At 38.9% G+C, this 15,326-nt stretch overlaps 1 protein-coding gene across 3 annotated transcripts in view; it reads left to right on the top strand.

Annotated features, from left to right (window-relative positions):
• PRKG1 (protein kinase cGMP-dependent 1) overlaps nt 1-15,326 on the top strand; it is a 1,223,752-nt gene that overhangs the window by 1,132,508 nt on the left and 75,918 nt on the right. The window contains exon 1 of one of the 3 annotated variants that reach the window (XM_087432198.1): nt 9,709-9,881. The exons of the other annotated variants lie outside the window; for them this stretch is intronic. Coding sequence (XP_087288324.1) covers nt 9,772-9,881 — 110 coding nt within the window. The 5' untranslated portion in view covers nt 9,709-9,771. Of the gene's footprint in view, nt 1-9,708; nt 9,882-15,326 lie in introns of those variants that run through there. 3 annotated transcript variants of the gene reach the window in all.

Genomic DNA, 15,326 nt, shown 5'->3' with positions numbered 1-15,326 from the left:
CCCTCTGCCTCCTTGCCACCACCTGTTCACAGCAACACTGTCTCATCTGAACCACCCCATGAATTCCCAGTTGACCTCCCCAATCCTCTCTTCTCCCCCACAATCTGTTTTCAGCAAAGCATCTTAAGTTACAAATCAGAAATTTGATGATGTCACATATACTAGCTACAATCTTGAGCATGTTAAGTAAAAACATTAAAACTCAATTTCCTCTTCTGTAAACAGAAAGAGTAATTATCAGTGCTTCTGTGGTTTGATGTGAAGAGTAAATGACTAATGATGTTTAAACATTTAGTATGGTGCCTATGGTACAATCCCTATGTAATGCAGAGGCGCTCATTAAATGGTAGCTGCTATCATGACCATCATTGTCACTCTCCTAATTAAAACGGATTGCAGTTAGAATAAAATCAGAATGCCTCACCTCTCAGACCCTGCACGATCTATCTGCTTCTCCTGGCTTGCCTTCTGTCTAGAGCCCATTATGCCTCAGCCACTCTGATCTTATTTCAGTTCCTTGTGCACCCCAAACTCTTTAGGACCTTCACATCTGCTCCCCACTTCTCTTCTTACAACTGGATTCTCAATTTAAATGTCACTTCCTCAGAGAGGGCTTCCCTGATGGATCATTTTAAAACTGTTCCCCACAGCTGTCCCCATGGCCTAGTGGTTAAGTTTGGTGTGCTCCGCTTCGGCAGCCCGGGTTCAGTTCCTGGGCACAGACCTACACCACTTGTCGGTGGCCATGCTGTGGCGGCGACCCACATACAAAATAGAGGAAGACTGGCACAGATGTTAGCTCAGGGAGAATCTTCGTCAAGCAAAAAGAGGAAGATTGGCAACAGATGTTAGCTCAGGGCAAAGCTTCCTCAGCAAAACAACAACAACAACAAAAACTGTTCCCCACAAACTCACACCCCACTCAATCATAGAAGTCTGCTTATTTCCTTTATAATAAGCCCCACAATGGATTATTTGTTTGTTAATGCATTTATTTTTTATATCCCTATTAGAATATAACCCTCAGGAGAGAGAGAGCTAAGCCTGCCTCCTTCACCACTCTATGCAAATAGTGGCCTTCAATACATATTTACTGAATGAAACAAAGAAAAATAAAACCTCAGAGATGTCTGTCAATTTTATCTGAATTCTGATACATTCATTTAAATTCAGTGGACTCTGAATTTAGATGGTCAATCAGTAGGCTCACTCATTATTCTGTCCACTTATTCAGCAAAAATGTATGAAGTACCTTCTGAGTTAGGCGTGTACAAGAAATAGAGGATCAAGAACCTTGGTAATCGCTTTCAAGGAGTTTATAACATAATTGTATAAGTTGTCATTTAAAAGTATATATCAAAAAATGTCTATCAACAAGTCAATATACTATTTTCCTCCAGGTTTAAGTTTTAATTTCCTTTTTCATGAAAGCATTCATCATATGGAATAACACGTTTAACTGGCACCATCTGTTATTTAATAAACATTTATTGGATATGTGCCAGTTACCCTACTAAGAACTGAAATTCTAATTGGATTTCTTTTTCCTGCTACATTCTACTTTTAGGAGAAAGAAGCAAATGTCACCAAAATCAGTTATTGGAGGTTGTCTTTTTTAAAGTTTGCAGATTATGTCTTGTGGTTGGTATGCATGTAACATGTTCTACTTCACTTTCTGGACTACAGTCCCCATGAGAAGTCACATGGACCTTGAGAAACCACAAGGTCTTTGGTCCAAGGGAGATTCTGTTTTACCCAGTATGCTTACTAACACCAGGAAGTGTGTAAACATGTCTTAAGGAAGATTTTCAATACTAATTATTTAAAGAAAAGCATTTCTATCCTTAAACAGATTAAATCTCCATAATCCAAAGACTAACCATCCTTGGATACCTATCTCTGCACTTCAGACAACTGTGGTTTTCATATGTGTGATCACCAGCTGTTGGGGTATAGGCTTTGTGTGCAGGCTCAACTCTCACTTGGTTATTCATTTCCATTTAAGAATTTTGCATGCATTTACAAATTGCTACCATAAGAAATTGCTACTGTCTTGGGCCAAGCCTCTAGATTTCCATGATGTATCTAGCGATATATGGTTAATATATGGTTAATTCAGAGAGAGAATGACAAGTTTCTAGATTATCTTTATTACAAATGAGAAAGATATTTATTAAAACTCTTGAAGTGGTAAAAAAACATTAAACATGTCTATCCTGTTAAGAAAACAAAAAAAATCCAGGTATAGTTTGTTAGTGAAGTATGGGGGTAACGAACATTAGTCTGGAAACTGGGAGATATGAATGCATGACCTGCATTCGTATCTGCATTCAATGCAGACCTGCAATGCAGACCCTGCATTCAATGCATGACCTGCATCATGCCAATAACTGTGGGACCCGTGGCAATTCGGCCCCTCTTGACTCAATTTCTATCTCTAAAAACCAGAAAAGATTGAAAGGATCTCTACACATCTTTTGTTTCTAAATAATATTTTCTTCCTATTCCTTGATAAAAAGGGAGAATTAAAAAGGTAATACGTACTCTGTGCTCTCTGGTCTAGCTTTTCTACCTCTCTATCTGCGAGGTAGGAGCTGAGAGAGCAAGTGAGAGAAATATGAGTTACAAGGCAAAATTATCCTTCTGATTTGCACAAAACCTCATGGGTCGTTTCCTCTCCAACAAAAGACTTTTCAATACGCTCACTCCAAGTTTTGGCTTCATTTTTTATTATGTTGTAACTGGCTTTTGCTGTGAAACCAAATTTCAATTTGGCTTCTGATAGAGATTGCCTTTCTCAAAGGAATTGTAGCCTTTTCCTATTAAAAAAAATCGAGTTTACCTTCAGTTGAAACACTGAAAGAAAATTAAAAGAGGTTTTTGAAATGCATATGGGGTGATTTTTGCCATAATAAGAGCAAGTTAGATATACAAGGGAAAGTTCAGCAACTCTGAAACTGTTTTGATATTTTACAAACAAGAAATAGACTTTTTCACTGAAAGCAAATAAGTTTTCAAGTAGCTAAAAGTTAATTCAACATCTATTGTGAATCAGGAACTATGTAAGACACCCTGAAATGGAAGATTAGTCCTGGCCCTCAAGAAGCTTAGTTCTCTCCTTGGTCTCTTTGTAGTAGTTGTCTTCCTTTTTTTTTTGAGAGACGAGCAAAGCTATGGACATTTAATGGCTTTATGAACTGATTTGGCCGCCAACAAAATTAGCAGACTTCTTGTCTGATTCTGCTGTTTAGTAAACAGTTTGTTCTGGTCTTTTTATACTCTTCACAAAACTTCATCCCTTATGTATAACACTATCTCCTCAACACACAGAATCAGTACAGATCTTAGCTGCTTTTCAGTGATGCTCGAGGGAAAAGTCTTGACAGCCTGCGTAAGGAAGAGTCCATTTTATTTTATTTTATTTTATTTTTTATTTATTTATTTTTTGTGCCCTTTTCAACCTAGAGCAAATACGAATAAATTCCTTATTTGGTGCAGCAGTTTCTGAAATAAAATCAGAGAGATGCTAGTAAACAGTTAACTTTAGCTTTCTCGAAACTTTAAAGCACCGGAATTCAGATTCGCTTACACTCTGAAGCTAGTCCTCAGTGTCTTTTTTTTTTGAATGCCACCATGAGCAAGCAGCTGTCTGGATTTTTATTTTTTTTATTTTTTTATTTTTTGTTTATTGCAGTAACATTGGTTTATAACATTGTATAAATTTCAGGTGTACATCATTATACTTTTATTTCTGCATAGATTACATCGTGTTCACCACCCAAAGACAAATTACAACCCATCACCACACACATGTACCAAATTATCCCTTTCGCCCTCCTCCCTCCCCGCTTCCCCTCTGGTAACCACCAATCCAATCTCTGTCTCTATGTGTTTGTTTATTGTTGTTATTATCTACTACTTAATGAAGGAAATCATACGGTATTTGACCTTCTCCCTCTGACTTATTTCACTTTGCATAATATCCTCAATGTCCATCCATATTGTCACAAATGGCTGGATTTCATCGTTTCTTATGGCTGAGTAGTATTCCATTGTGTATATATACCACATCTTCTTTATCCATTCGTCCCTTGATGGGCACTTAGGTTGCTTTCAAGTCTTGGCTATTGTGAATAATGCTGCAATGAACACAGGGGTGCATGTATCTTTACGCATTGGTGTTTTCAAGTTCTTTGGATAAATACCCAGCAGTGGAATAGCTGGATCATATGGTAGTTCTATCCTTGATTTTTTGAGGGATCTCCATACTGTTTTCCGTAGTGGCTGCACCAGTTTGCACTCCCACCAGCAGTGTATGAGAGTTCCCTTCTCTCCACATCCTCTCCAACACAAGTTGTTTCCTGTCTTGTTAATTATAGCCATTCTGACGGGCGTGAGGTGATATCTCATTGTAGTTTTGATTTGCATTTCCCTGATAGTTAATGATTTTGAACATCTTTTCCTGTGTCTGTTGGCCATCTGTATATCTTCTTTGGAGAAAAGTCTGTTCAGGTCTTTTGCCCATTTTTTAATTGGGTTGTTAGTTTTTTTGTTGTTGAGATGCATGAGTTCTTTATATATTTTGGAGATTAAAACCTTATCAGATGTATGGTTTGCAAATATCTTCTCCCAGTTGTTAGGTTGTCTTTTCGTTTTGTGGATGTTTGCTTTGCTGTGCAGAAGCTTTTTAGTTTGATGTAGTCTCATTTGTTTATTTTTTCTATTGTTTCTCTTGCCCGGTCAGACATGGTGCTTGAAAAGATGTTGCTAAGACTGATGTCGAAGAGCGTACTGCCTATGTTTTCTTCTAGAAGTTTCATAGTTTCATGTCTTACATTCAAGTCTTTAATCCATTTGGAGTTAATTTTTGTGTATGGTGTAAGGTAAGGGTCTACTTTCATTTTTTTGCATATGGCTATCCAGTTGTCCCAACACCATTTGATGAAGAGACTTTCTTTTCCCCATTGTATGTTCTTGGCTCCTTTGTCAAAGATTAGCTGTCCATAGATGTGTGGGTTTATTTCTGGGCTTTCGATTCTATTCCATTGATCTGTGTGTCTGTTTTTGTGCCAGTACCATACTGTTTTGGTTACTATAGCTTTGTAGTATATTTTGAAATCAGGGAGTGTGATACCTCCAGCTTTGTTCTTTTTTCTCAGGATTCCTTTAGCTATTCGGGGTCTTTTGTTGTTCCATATAAATTTTAGGATTCTTTGTTCTATTTCTGTGAAAAGTGTTGTTGGAACTTTGACAGGGATTGCATTGAATCTATAGATGGCTTTAGGAAGTATGGACATCTTAACTATGTTAATTCTTCCAATCCAAGAGCATGGAGTATCTTTCCATTACTTTGTGTCTTCTTCAGTTTCTTTCAGCAATGTTTTATAGTTTTTGGTGTACAGATCTTTCACCTCTTTGGTTAAGTTTATTCCTAGGTATTTTATTCTTTTTGTTGCAATTGTAAATGGGATTGTATTCTTAATTTCTCTTTCTGCTACTTCGTTCTTAGTGTATAGAAATGCAACTGAGTTTTGTATGTTGATTTTGTATCCTGCAACTTTACCGTATTCGTTTATTACTTCTAAAAGTTTTCTGGTGGATTCTTTAGGGTTTCCTATATATAAAATCATGTCATCTGCAAATAGTGACAGTTTCACTTCTTTTTCAATTTGGATCCCTTTTATTTCTTTTTCTTGCCTGATTGCTCTGGCTAGGACTTCCAGTACTATGTTAAATAGGAGTGGTGACAGTGGGCATCCTTGTCTGGTTCCTGTTCTTAGAGGGATAGCTTTCAGTTTTTCACCGTTGAGGATGATATTAGCTGTGGGTTTGTCATATCTGGCCTTTATTATGTTGAGGTACTTTGCTTCTATACCCATTTTATTCAGAGTTTTTATCATAAATGGATGCTGTATCTTGTCAAATGCTTTCTCTGCATCTATTGAGATGATCATGTGATTTTTATTCTTCATTTTATTAATGTGGTGTATTACGTTCATTGATTTGCAAATGTTGAAGCATCCCTGCATACCTGGAATAAATCCCACTTGATCATGGTGTATAATCTTTTTAACGTATTGTTATATGCGATTTGCTAGTATTTTGTTGAGGATTTTTGCATCGATGTTCATCAGTGATATTGGCCTGTAATTTTCTTTTATTGTGTTGTCCTTGTCTGGTTTTGGTATCAGGGTAATGTCGGCTTCATAGAATGAGTTGGGTAGCTTCCCCCCCTCCTCAATTTTTTGGAAGAGTTTGAGAAGTATAGGTATTAAGTCTTCTTTGAATGTTTGGTAGAATTCACCAGGGAAGCCGTCTGGTCCTGGACTTTTATTTTTGGGGAGGTTTGTGATTACTGTTTTGATCTCCTTACTGGTGATTGGTTTATTCAAATTCTCTACTTCTTGATCCAGTTTTGGAAGGTTGTATGATTCTAAGAATTTATCCATTTCTTCCAGATTGTCGAATTGGTTGGCATAGAGCTTTTCATAGTATTCCCTTATAATCTTTTGTCTTTCTGAGGTGTCTGTTGTAATTTCTCCTGTTTCATTTCTAATTTTACTTATTTGTGCCTTCTCTCTTTTTTTCTTGGTGAGTCTAGCTAAAGGTTTGTCAATTTTGTTTATCTTTTCAAAGAACCAGCTCTTGGTTTTTTAATTTTTTCTATTATTTTTTTAGTCTCTATTTCATTTGTTTCTGCTGTGATTTTATGATTTCCCTTCTTCTACTGATTTTGGGCTTTGTTTGTTCTTCTTTTTCCAGTTCCTTTAGGTGCATTGTTAGATTGTTTATTTGAGATTTTTCTTGTTTGTTGAGATAGGCATGTATTGCTATAAACTTCCCTCTTAGAACCGCTTTTGCTGTATCCCATAAATTCTGGCATGTCGTATTTTCATTTTCATTTGTCTCCAGGTAGTTTTTGATTTCTTCTTTGATTTCTTCGTTGACCCAGTCGTTGTTCAGTAGCATTTTGTTTGATCTCCACGTATTTGTGGCTTTTCTGATTTTCTTCCTATAGTTGATTTCCAGTTTCATACCGTTGTGGTCAGAAAAGATGCTTGGTATTATTTCAATCTTCTTAAATTTAAGGACACTCATTTTGTGGCCTAATATGTGATCAATCCTGGAGAATGTTCCATGTGCATTTGAAAAGAACGTGTATTCTTCGGTTTTTGGATGGAATGCTCTGTATAGATCTACTAGGTCCATCTGTTCTAGTGTGTCATTTAAGGCCAATGTTTCCTCATTGATCTTCTGTTTGAATGATCTATCCATTGGTGTAAGTGGAGTGTTAAAGTCCCCTACTATTATTGTGTTACTGTCTATTTCTCTTTTTATGTCTGTTAATAATTGCTCTATATATTTAGGTGCACCTACATTGGGTGCATAGATATTTACAAGTGTTATATCCTCTTGTTGGATTGCTCCCTTGATCATTATGTAATGCCCTTCTTTGTCTCTTTTTACAGTTTTTGTTTTAAAGTCTATTTTGTCTGATATGAATACTGCTACCCCAGCTTTCTTTTCATTGCCATTTGCATGGAGTATCTTTTTCCATCCCTTCACTTTCAGTTTGTGAGTGTCTTTAGGTCTGAAGTGTGTCTCTTGTATGCAGCATATATATGGGTCTTGGTGTTTTATCCAGTCAGCCACCCTATGCCTTTTAATTGGGGCATTTAGTCCATTAACGTTTAAAGTAGCTATTGATAAGTACGTACTTACTGCCATTTTTTAACTTTTTTTCTCAGTGTTTTAGTAGTCCTTCTCTGTGCCTTTCTCCTTCTATACAGAATTGATGGTCTCTTTAGTTTGACCTCTGTCTGAAAGTTCTTCTCTTTAACTCCCCTCCTCCCTCATTTTATGTTTTTGATATCATATCTAACCTCTTTTTTGTGCATTTGTATCCTTTGCCCTCTTATCATGGAAATAGATAATTTTTCCTATTTGTGGTCTTCTCTTTTCCCCTTAAATCAGTCTCTTTAACATTTCTTGTAGCACTGGTTTCTTGGTGACAAACTCCTTTAATTTTTGCTTGTCTGGGAAATTTTTAATCTCCTTCCATTTTGAATGATAACCTTGCTGGGTAGAGTATTCTGGGCTGTAAGTTTTTTCGTTTAGCACTTTAAATATATCATGCCATTCTCTTCTAGCCTGTAAGGTTTCTGCTGAGAAGTCAGCTTATAGCCTTATGGGGTTTCCTTTGTATGTAACTTGACTTTCTCTTGTGGCTTTTAGGATTCTCTCTTTATCTTTAATTCTAGACATTTCGATTATGATGTGTCTTGGTGTGGGCCTCTTTGGGTTTATCTTGTTTGGGGCTCTCTGTGCTTCCTGTACTTGGATGTCTGCTTCCTTCCTTAGGTTAGGGAAGTTTTCATCTATTATTTCTTGTAATAGATTCTCTGCCCCTTTGTCTTGCTCTTCTCCTTCCAGGACACCTATAACACTGATGTTAGTGGGCTTGATGTTGTCCCAGAGGTCCCTTAGACTGTCCTCACTCTTTTTAATTCTTTTCTCTTTTACCTGTTCAGCTTGGGTAATTTCTTCTAGTCTTTCGTCCAGCTCACAGATCCGTTCTTCTGTATCCTCTACTCTGCTTTTGAGTCCCTATAGCGAATTTTTCATTTCCAGTATCATATTCTTCATTTCTGATTGGTTCTTTTTTATATCTTCCATTTCTTTGTTGACATTCTCACTGAGTTCATCTGTTCTTCTCCCCACATCAGTGAGCATCCTTAACACTCTTAGTTTGAACTCTCTGTCAGGTAGGTTGCTCATTTCTGTTTCACTTAGTTCCTTTTCTGGGGTTTTGTCCTGTTCCCTTACTTGGATGTATTCCTTTGCCTCCTCATTTTGCTTCTTTCCCTGTGCTTGTGTCTACGTATTAGGTAGGTCAGCTACGTCTCCTGCTCTTGGATAGGTGACCTTATACAAGTAATGCCTTAGGAGGCCTACAGTGTGCTTCCCTCAGTTCTCAATGTTCCAGGGGTGAGCCCTATGTGGGCTACGTGTGTCCTTCTGTTGTGGCCTGTTTTCTCCCCCTGTATGCGCCCAGGTAGGGCGAGTTATGCTCCTGGTCACCTGTTGTAATGCTCAGCTGTTTGTAGTTGTTGTGGGCCCTTCAGTCTCTTTATCAGGTGTGGGGAGCCCCAGCATGGTTGGCTGCAAGTTCTAATACTACATTTGTGTTGCAGTATTTCTTTTAAGTGAGTAGGCCTCCAGCGTGGCAGGTTGTTAGGCTCAGGGGCTTACAATTGCTATAAGCCTCCAGCCTTTAGGTCTCTTGTCAGCTCTCTGAGGATTGCAGCTGGGTGGGGCTGGCCTCAGGCACAGGAGCATCCAATTTTTTCAGGCTTTGGAAGGTGGTGCAAACCCCCTATGTGGGTCTTTGAGAAGCACAATTCTTCTGCAGCTGACAAGCCCTGCCGCCCACAGGTCCACACACACAATCAACACAGTCCTACCCTGTGTGCGCGCCCCGACCTCCTGAAGTGGACCCAGTCTCTCCACGGCAGGAGCCCCACACACTCCACCACCGCCCCACACTCTCCACCTGCTCCTTGTGCATGCTCTGCCCCACTGAAGTCGGCTCAGTTGCCAGGCTGCAGAGAATCCAGTCACCATTCTATGCACGCCCACAAGTTGCCTGAGGGCTTGTTGTTGGGTGAGGCCAGTCTCTAGGGTGGGCTGCCCTCCCTGGCTGAGCTGGATTAAATCGGTGCTCTAGTGGGTGGGGCAGACCTGGGCTAGCAGGCCCCAGGGAGAACTCCAATGGCGTCTGTGTCAGCACGCCCACACCAGGCCACAACAATGGCCGCCGCGAATGTCCCAGTCCCTGGAGAGGTCTCTCCTCTCACCGAGATGTACTCAGGGCCTATCAGGTGAGTCTCTTTTCACCAAAGCGCTATGCACCTTTCTTTCTGGTGATTTTAGGTTGCTTTCTGAAACGGGTGAGTTTGCGCATGGGCCCTTTAAGAGCCGGTTTTATTTTCTTTGTGAACCAGGTTTTCTGGGGTTGCTCCCCAATGCTTTAGTAGCAGGCAAAGTCATATATTATGCCACTCGTCTCACTTGTGCTGGGTCCACAAAATGCCCCACAGCGGGGGTGCTCCCGGCTCAGGGCCCCGCTCCTCCAGGGAGGCTGCGTACCTGTGGGCTGCTCCCCGGTGGCCGTGAAGCTGGTGGCTTGTGAAGGCGGCGTTTTTTCTCTCCAGAAGGGAGTTTCTGCCTCTTCCACCTCAGTTAGGATTGTCCTTTGTTGCAGGAGTTCCTCTTATCCAGTTTTCAGTTCTGTCTCAGGGGTAATTTTTCCACGAGTAGTTGTAAATTGGCTGTGTCTACGGGAGGAGGTGAGTTCAGAGTCTGCTTACCCCGCCATCTTGACTTCCTATCCTCACTCGGAAGAGTCCATTTTAAAATAGCAGCAATTCATTTATAAAATCTTAGCTGGAGCCAGTTCAGAAATGGGCATACAATGTGCTTTGTGGCTCATTAGAAACAAGGAGCCACTTGTCCCATTGGTTTGTGGGTGCTGTGGATGCGGTGGGTAGGTGGGCTCATATAAGCAGCTTAGCGCCATCTTGATTCCAGAAATGGAGAACTCACTACAGTGATGGAGCAGGGACACTGACTTAGCAGTGAGAGGCTACAGGAGGGGCAATGGCCACCGTGGAGGAGCGGGCCATCTACGAAGCAGAGACGAATCCTTTAGGCAGTTGTCTTTAGAAGTTCACTTTGTATTCTGTCTCTATGTAAATATTAAATGGCTCCATTATAAATAAATAACTTATAAGTAATACTAAGCATACACACATTCAAACTCTCGATGTTTACAAAGAACACTGTCCAGCTATTTTAAAAGGGAAAAAAATGCATTTAATACATTCATAAGAAATAGCTTTTTAGAAAGTAAATTTACATATTTCAAAAGAGAATACCTTAGGAGAAAGATAAACTCATGGATTGATTTTGATGGGCACCTAAGATGTAGAATAAGCCCCCGTTTTCTCAAAGTCCAAATGGCAGATGGGATAGTTCCCATTTATAGATCCTCTCGATGTGCTGGCCATTCTGCTGGGTCATTAAGACACTAAGATGAATAACCCAGCCTCTCCAACCTGTAGGAGCCCCACTCTGCACATGGATCTGAATGTATAAACGACCAACATCCTGGCACCCAAGAGGGCAACGGGAGCACAGAGGAGGTGACGGTTCTGCTTGGAAGAAAAGAAAGTAGTGAGATTCAAGATCTTACTACTGTTCTCCTCCTTTAGAGAAAAATCCATAGCTGTATGAAGGTGTGCACATGGTACCCATTATGCCAGAGTAATTCAGATGCATGAACTTTGAACTCACACTGGCATGACTTCTGTGGAGTCACTGCCCTTCTCTAACGCTCAATTTCTTTGCCTGTGAGATGAAGCTCATAACGCACACCCCTCAGAATTTTAAGTAAGATTGAGAATATGTATGTAAAGCACTTTGTGCGGTGGCTACTCATGCAGTAAGTACAATAAATGTTAGAAATTACTTTTATTTGCTATAGAAATAATAGCTATATAGATGGAAAGAGAGAGAACATTTAGGGATTCTTATGCAGACCTCTGTGACTAGGCATGAAGTTTGAATGGAGAGGCTGTGAAGAAAGAGACCACACTGTAAAGTTCCTTTAGTGCCCAGAAAAGAGTTCCAACTTGATGCAAATGTGGTGGGGAAAACATCCAGCCTATAGGCAGCCAGCTAACATGATCATGTGTTGTAGGAAGTTAACTCTAAGGGCAGTAGAAAGAAGACTTGGAACAGACAGCTAATTAGGAGACCTTTAAGGGAACCATTTCTGCTATGCAAGCAGACTGGTTTTATAATTTGTGAATCATTTTGAATACTGTTATGTTTATTAGTTATATATATTTTTGGCATCTATTTTAATAGTTTCTGCATTATTTGGTATGATTATTATGTTAAAAAATTGATAAAAACTTATCCTAAAATTTTGCCAGTACAACGATGCCCCTTTCAAGAAATGTAGTACTCTAAATACAAAGTTTTATTTTGCAACTGACTTGCCAGAAGCATACTATTCTGTAAGGCGGGTGCACAGGCATTTAGATAGCAAAGGAGGGAAGAAACTAAAGCTATTTCCTTTTGTGAATCTCACTTCAGTGTGCTTTTCTATAGCAACTTGACATTTTCTCTTTTCACCATGGAAAAAAGGCTGGATACATATTGGTGGTAGTCATAAATTCATGTATTTTTCAGAGGAAAAGAATCTCCTTATGAAAATTCTAAATCATGAATTTGGAGGGATAATCTTAAAGTACAAAAGATAGGTTATAGGAATTAAAGAATATATGAAAATACATTTTTACAATAGTAGCGGTAGAAACATAACTTTTGATTTTGATCTTATTCAGAATATCACACAAAAAAAGTAAATGACAAGGTAAATATTGAATAGTTGTAGATCTAAAAGCTAAAATGTAATGTCTAATCGAATATCTGATGGACGGATTATGTACAAAAAGAATAGAACTACAGAAGGCTCAACTTGCAGGCAAATCTTGTACTTTTGTGCCCTCTAGTGGCAATTTTAAGAATTGACCTACCCTCATAGAATTGTTTAAGAAACACGAAGTGGCTAAGGAGAGCAAGCCAATGGCGGAGGAAATAAACTGTACCCCCAAGACCCTGAGATTATTTCCTTCTCTTACCCCATCTAACTAAATGCATAAGAGAGCTAGCTGACTCTGGAGAGTCTTCAAACTGCTTCCAAGAAGTCAAAAGATCTGTTGATTTGGAAGCATAAACAATTCTGTTGATCATTCTTGAATATATCTTCTTAGACCCATTTCTAACATGGGATTCCCAGGCTCAGAACAGAAGCTTCAATTTTGATGTCAATCAGAAGACTCATGCATGAGACACAGATGACACTGAGCCTTTGAACCTGTGGGAGCTGGACACTTAGCCAACAGGCTCCTGAGCCTGGGATCCTTTGGGAAACCAGCAGACAGTTTGTTATTAGAAGACGAGGGAAATAGTGATGCTTCTATTTCACATGGATTTTGCAAGATCCTCAAAATCAAATTGCACTTGCAGAGCAAGGAGGTTTGCTATAAAATTTTAATTCAATAGCCATAGTTAGATGGAACATCCAAATTAGAAAAACACTTGTTTGTTAAAACCAAAATGATATATTTTCTCATCTTTACCTTTCAGCGTTAGCTTAGTCCCAGAATTAGATGTAGATAGTACAGCCAGGTCTGCAGAGCCTTTGGCCTTTATGTGGTTGTAGATTTTTTTCAGATCACTTTGCGGTCCTATTATGAGAATTAAATGAATTGAAATGTCTGTAAATTTTCAAAATAGTTTTATTAAACCCAGTCACTACATAAGTATTTATATAATACTTCTAAAAAATATTCAGTTTTTTACAAATGAAAGCTTTTTTTCCCTAGGCAGACAATGCCTTTTAACAAGTGAGTTCGGATGCTGCACTGGAGTGAATTTAATAGCCTGGAGATCCTGTTTCACTTTCTGAGGGAACAGATCCTATAAATTGCATTCTATGTGCCATTCCACTTCCTGTCCTCAATGATGGTGAGGCAGAAAAACAGCTGTTGTGTGGGAACCGTTCAGAGCTGTGTTTCTCAAACCACAGGTCATGGAAGGGTGGTTATGTAGGCTCCATTTCCCTTTCTTCCAAAATAGCACTCAAGGCTCTTCTGACCTTGCCGCCTTCCACCTCTGAATCGTAAGCCTACTGGGGAATAAATTTATCCTACTTCCTTTTGTTGTATTTATTTTTAATTGGGGAGGAATAAGTACATATCCTGGAAGAGGCTAAAGCTCTCTTGAGAGATCTGCTAGGTAAAAAAAAATTATGTGTCTGTGTGTGTGAGTGTATGTATATACACAGTTCTCTTGGTTAGGAGGTTAGCATCCAATGATCTAGGATCTACAGCAAACCACATCACTCTGATTTTTATATTTTAATACACTTTATTTTGATCCTACCCCTATTGGTATATAGAGAGATTTAATTATTCTTATGGTTTAATAGAAACAAGCAAGCATTTACCTAGGTTTACAATAACCCAAATGCCAAGGATTAAACAATATACCATGGATTGACAAACATACTGCCTATTATGCTGCACAGGAGAAGGTGGAAACACGCTTCATTAGTGGCTGGAGGCAACTGACGCAAATACACTACCTGGAAGGTAAACCTGGCCTCTCTGCCTTGTTAATAATACAGACATCAGCACAAAAGCTACTTTAATAATGATCATGTTGTCAGCCCCTTTTCTTCCTCATTGACTCTGTAGTTGTAATTTGCATGAAGAATGAAATTGCTCTTTTGCCTCTCATCTCAGTGGCTTCCTTTAGGAAGTTCATGGTTTAAAAAAATAAGTTGAAGTTGTTTTCTGTAAAAGCAGGGTGAACTAGGAATTCTTAGCAGCTGGCACCCATCAGAGGGCCTGCTCATTCGCCTGGCGTGGAGATCACAAGCACAAGGCCATGGAGGAATACTGACTCCAAGTAATTCTCATTAAATAAATGGCAAGAACACAACAGAAAGGACAGGCAGGAGTTATTAGATGTTGTTTAGGCCTCTGGTTGGGTTTGTTTTGTTGTTTTTTTTTTTTCAGATTTGCTCAAGTCTGACCTAATTATTTTTTGATCGAACACAAAGGTACTCAACTGTGTGAATAGTTGTAATACAAAATCTTGGGTCACCAAAGCCGAGGCAGTGTTCTCTGAACCTAAGCACATAGAAGTCTTAACATCCAAATGATTTGGATTTCATTCTTTTCTGATTTTATAATTGTACATTTATTACTCTTGAAAATATTTTTATTGCAAAAATAGGTGATTACTCTGGATTCTTAAATAAAAAAGTTCATAGAGATTGGGACACTTTTTCAAGGTGAATTCTGCTTTTGGTATCTTCCAAGTATTTGTTGGGGAAAGGGGCCAAGTCTCATTTTCAGGGCCTCCCGTGAAATGTAGTTGGTCTTTATGAGTCTTATCATCATTAATTAATATTTTAAACTAAACTTTTTAACCGAAGTATATATGCTAATAGTTTTATTTCCAAGAGCCTCCTGAGCAAAGTGTAATAATATTACCTGTTTGACCACAATAAAATTCAACGGAAGTTAAAGCAGCTGCACATAAAAGGCAAATGATAGCACATCTATTTAAAAAGGAAACAAAAGAGGAAAAAGAAAGAAAGAGGTATGTCCTCTTGCAGGATTTCTTTGTTTCCATGGTGAGCTTTTCTATAAGGAATACTCCCTTTGTTCACACTAGAGGTAAGT

The sequence above is a fragment of the Ceratotherium simum genome, chromosome 6 (assembly GCF_057802395.1).
Source record: "Ceratotherium simum simum isolate JZ-2026a chromosome 6, ASM5780239v1, whole genome shotgun sequence".
NCBI lineage: Eukaryota > Metazoa > Chordata > Mammalia > Perissodactyla > Rhinocerotidae > Ceratotherium > Ceratotherium simum.
This window is presented reverse-complemented; position numbering and strand designations above follow the sequence as displayed.